This window comes from Calidris pugnax, unplaced genomic scaffold, assembly GCF_001431845.1.
Source record: "Calidris pugnax isolate Ruff unplaced genomic scaffold, ASM143184v1 scaffold41, whole genome shotgun sequence".
Lineage (NCBI taxonomy): Eukaryota > Metazoa > Chordata > Aves > Charadriiformes > Scolopacidae > Calidris > Calidris pugnax.
The window spans coordinates 30,637,471-30,642,380 of record NW_015094509.1 but is presented as its reverse complement, the minus strand read 5'-3'; the positions used below and the strand labels follow the sequence as shown (position 1 = coordinate 30,642,380).

At 50.0% G+C, this 4,910-nt stretch overlaps 1 protein-coding gene across 1 annotated transcript in view; it reads right to left on the bottom strand.

The window, feature by feature from the left end:
• Positions 1-1,116, bottom strand: part of LOC106902074 (ubiquitin carboxyl-terminal hydrolase CYLD-like) — a 17,468-nt gene extending 16,352 nt beyond the window's left edge. Inside the window, exon 1 of the mRNA XM_014965248.1 lies at positions 655-1,116. Coding sequence (XP_014820734.1) covers positions 655-1,116 — 462 coding nt within the window. The remainder of the gene's footprint in view (positions 1-654) is intronic.
• Positions 1,117-4,910: the final 3,794 nt, after the last annotated feature.

Here is a 4,910-nt window from a genome sequence, read left to right as displayed (position 1 = left end):
CCCCTGATGATCCTTGGGGCCCTGCTCTGGACCCTATCCATCAGTGCCCTGTCCTTCTTATATTGAGGGCTCGAGACCTGCACACAATACTCCAGGTGAGGTCTCACCAGAGCAGAGTAAAGTGGCAGAATCACCTCTCTGGACCTGCTGGCAACGCTTCTTTTGATGCAGCCCAGGATGGGATTGACCTTCTGGGCTGCAGCTGCCCACTGCCTGCTCATGTCCAGCTTCTCCTCCACCAGCACCCCCAAGTCCCTTTCCTCAGGGCTGCTTTCCAATCCCTCACCCCCCAGTTTGTATTGGTGGTGAGGATTGTTCCGGCCCAGGTGCAGAACCTTGCATTTGCTCTTGTTGAACCTCATGAGGTTCACCTGGGCCCAGCTCTCCAGCCTGTCCAGGTCCTTTTGGATGACATCCCGTCCCTCTGGTGTATGGACAACACCACACAGCTTGGTATCGTCCGCAAACTTGCTGATGGTGCCTTTAATCTCCCTGTCTATATCATTGATAAAAATGTTAAACAGCACCGGCCCCAGCACGGACCCTTGAGGAACACCACTTGTGACTGGTCTCCATCTGGACTTTGAGCCATTGAGTACCATCCACAAATGTGAAGGGGGAAAAAGAAGCGACTTAATTTCTTGGCCATTTTACCTGTAATTCCACCCCGAAGAAGAATGGAGACAAAACAGCCGGAGCGTTTTTGTGAACGCTCCCGATGTAACGGATGATCCCAGGAAAATATTGCTGGTTGATCTCCACCATCACTTTTTGGCCTGGCACGGCCCTCAGAGCTGCTTCGAGCCTCGGCCTCTCCAAGAAATAATTCAAGCGTTCATTGTGGCTGCTGAGGGCCAGGAGGAAGACGGCCATCTCCTCGCGCACGGGCTGCAGGATTTCGACGTTTATGGTGACGGTGGAGCTGTCGTCCAACATGATGACCTTCAAGAAGCAAGCAGGGGGCCTGTCGTCGAAGAAGTTGCGCAGGTAACTCCTCTCGCTGCAGAAACACATGTTCCCAGCTTGGAAGTACTTGCTGCCATAAGGAAAACCTTCCGTCAGGATGTAATAGCAGTTTCCCTCCCCTGCTGAAGGCAGGAGGCTGGTCATCGTCATTCTCCTGGGTCCTGAGAAAGGAGAGAGTCACACCACTGAAGACACGTGCACGGTATCGCAAAACCTCCAAAGCCACTGAAGACACGTGCACGGTATCGCAAAATCTCCAAAGAATTCACAGAATCAATGATATGGGGTTGGAAGGGACCTCTGGAGATCATCTAGTCCAACCCCCTGCCAAAGCAGGTCCACCCAGAGCAGGTCGCACAGGAACGTGTCCAGGCGGGTTTGGAATGTCTCCAGAGAAGGAGACTCCACCACCTCTCTGGGCAGCCCGTTCCAGGGCTCTGACACCCTCAAAGGAAATAAGTTCCTCCTCATGTTTAGGTGGAACTTCTTACATTCAAGTTTGTGCCCATTTCCTCTTGTCCTGTCACTGGGCACCACTGAAAAAAGACTGGCCCCATCCTCCTGATGCCCCCCCTTTAAGTATTTCTAAGCATTGAGCAGATCCCCCCCAAGTCTTCTCTTAAATCATCTAGTCCAAACCCCTGACAAAGCAGGTCCACCCAGAGCAGGTCGCACAGGAACGTGTCCAGGCGGGTTTGGAATGTCTCCAGAGAAGGAGACTCCACCACCTCTCTGGGCAGCCCGTTCCAGGGCTCTGCCACCCTCAAAGGAAATAAGTTCCTCCTCATGTTTAGGTGGAACTTCTTACATTCAAGTTTGTGCCCATTTCCTCTTGTCCTGTCACTGGGCACCACTGAAAAAAGCCTGGCCCCATCCTCCTGACACCCACCCTTTCAGTATTTCTAAGCATTGAGCAGATCCCCCCTAAGTCTTCTCTTCTCCAGACTAAAATAAGCCCAAGTCCCTCAGCCTTTCCTCATCAGAGAGATGTTCCAGGCCCGTCAGCATCTTTGTGGCCTGAGCCCAGAATTGGACCCAGTGCTCCAGATGGGGCCTCCCCAGGGCAGAGCAGAGGGGCAGGATGACCTCCCTCCACCTGCTGGTCACACTCTTCCTGATGTCCCCCAGGATGCCATTGGCCTTCTTGGCCACAAGGGCCCATTGCTGGTTCATGGGCATCCTGTTGTCCACCAGGACTCCAAGGTCTTTTTCCTCAGAGCTGCTCTCCAGCAGGTCAGCCCCCAAATTCAGGTTGGAAGAGGTCTCCAGCCCAACCCCGTGCTCTGCTCAGAGGAGGTTGCTCAAAGGTTGAGTTTTGGGCATCTCCAAGGAGAGTGATCCCACAACCGCCCTGGTCCCTTGTTCCAGTGTTTCATAGAATGGTTTGGGTTGCAAGGGACTTTAAAGAGCATCTAGCAGGGACATGGTGTGTGATCACCTTCATGGTGGAAAAGAAAAAATTCCATCTAACCAAGGTTTCTCCATGTTCCTGCTTGTCCCCGTCGCCTCTTGTCTCCTCACTGTGCATCTGTGGGACGAGTCTGGCTCCATCTTCTCTACCAAACCCTCCCAGTAAGAGGCTGCAGAGAGCAGCATCTCGTCTGTCCTGTTCTCTCCAACCAGAACAGCCTCATTAAATTCCACCTCCTGCTTTCTTTTCATCTTTTACATGCAGGAGTGGGGCAAAGGCTAAATTCTGCCTTTTAAAAAGTCTCTAAAAAGGGAGCTCTAGCCTGCAATCAGAGCTCTTCCACGTCGCCTTAAAGCACATTAATAGTCAAAACATACGCAAAGCACAGCACCTACCACATTACTTATGCTGAGGGACTAAAGATCACCATCTTTCAACACAGATATATTAAAAGGAATTCAAATATCTGGAATAGGAAGTACATTTTTGTGCTTAAATTCTAGTTAAATTCTCAGGCATTTTACCCCTTCGCATCTCACTTTTGACGATACCATGCACAGCCAGGACCCAGCCACTTCGTTACGACGTAAAAATCACAGAGCCAGAGAATCACAGAATGATATGGGGTTGGAAGGGACCTCTGGAGATCATCTAAGCCTCCTGCCAAAGCAGGTCCTCCTAGAGCAGGTTGCACAGGAATGTGTCCAGGCGGGTTGGGAATATCTCCAGAGAAGGAGACTCCACCACCTCCCTGGGCAGCCTCTTCCAGGGCTCTGCCACCCTCACAGGAAAGAAGTTCCTCCTATTTAGGTGGAACTTCTTAGGTTCAAGTTCGTGCCCATTTCCTCTTGTCCTGTCACTGGCCACCACTGAAAAAAGACTGGCCCCATCCTCCTGACACCCACCCTTTCAGTATTTATAGGTGTTAATCAGATCCCCCCTCAGTTTTCTTTTCTCCAGGCTAAAAAGACCCAAGTCCCTCAGCCTTTCCTCTTAAGGGAGATGCTCCTGGACCCTAATTATCTTTGTGGCCTCTACTGTCCCCTCTCCAGCAGTTCCCTGTCCTTCTTGAACTGGGGAGCCCAGAACTGGTCCCAGTGCTCCAGATGGGGCCTCACTAGGGCAGAACAGAGGGACGAATGGGGTGAATATAGAAACTTTGTCCTGCAGGTGGAGAAAACGTGCCCATTTCTAGATTGCAGAGGAAATTTAGAAAGGAAAAAAGTCTCCACTATGGCCACCTGGTAGAGGTTTCTTCAAAGTTTGAAGTGGAGAGAAGAGGAATTGAGCAGACACGATTAAGGGAAGTAGAAGCACATTGTGGCAGGAAGCACAAATGCAGCTGCTCGTAAGAACAACAAAGGGGTGGGTTGGGAGGAAAAACGTAGGCAGAGCTCGAGGAGAAAGGCTTCAGAGAGCTCAGTGTTACGGGGGACTTCACTGGAGATAAACATCAAGAGAGCTCGTTTTTTTTAAAGTATTAGGAAAAAATAAATCACTGCTTGTGTTGAAGAAAAAAAAAATCCCTTAATGGGGGAGCTTCCCTTCTGTTTGGGCTCATGGTGGCAGCTTCCTACAGGAGCCATCTCCCTTCCAGTCTTATTTTTTAACCTTAGTGGGCAGGAAAATGCCTCAGAGACCTGATCCAAATCCTGCTGCACCCCTTCTGGGCAACGCTCGTTTGCTGGGGCTGAAGGTCTGCTCTCAAAATGGAGTAACCCCCCAAAAAATCCCACGTGTCTCCTCAAGCTCCATCCACTTGGGTCTGGCAAGGTGCCTAATTTCCCGTGTATTTCTCTCTCCTGGCTCACCCCCCTCGGAGACACGGGGGAGACACTCACTGATGACCTTTTTTAAGGTGGAGCAAAGGCTGGAAATTCCATTATTTTCAAAGGATAGAATTAAAGAATAACATTTTGTGTCCCAACCCCCCCTATTCAATATTTCATTTTCAGGACCTCAGTTTTATTGGACTTTTTTTTTTTTAAAGACCTCTTTCCACATGGAATACAAGAAAACCCACTGTGCCTTAAATCCTGCCAAAGAGGAAAACCCAAGAATAAACCATTTTCCTCTCCCAAACCCCAAGAATAAACCGTTTTCCTCACCCAAACCCCAGGAATAAACCGTTTTCCTCACCCAAACCCCAGGAATAAACCGTTTTCCTCACCAAAACCCAAGAATAAACTGTTTTCTCCCCAAGGCCCAGGAAAAAAAAAAAAAAAAAAAACGTTTTCCTCACCCCAAATCCCAGAACAAACCGTTTTCCTCAAGAAATCCAAGAATAAACCACCCCTTTAACAGCAGAATATACACCATTCCCTCCCAGGTTAATAGAAATAAGAGCACGCTCGGGCCAAGGTGCGATGTGGTGCTTTAAAGGGCGCCAAAACCTGAGGGATTATGTGAGGGGAAGCCTGGAAACGCCAGATAATTCCCATTCAAGCGGAATTAAAGCAGTAAATTGAGGCTGAGGCCTGTTCCTGAGGTAATGGAGGGGGGGGAACAGGGGGTCGGGAGGGTCCCCCGGGGG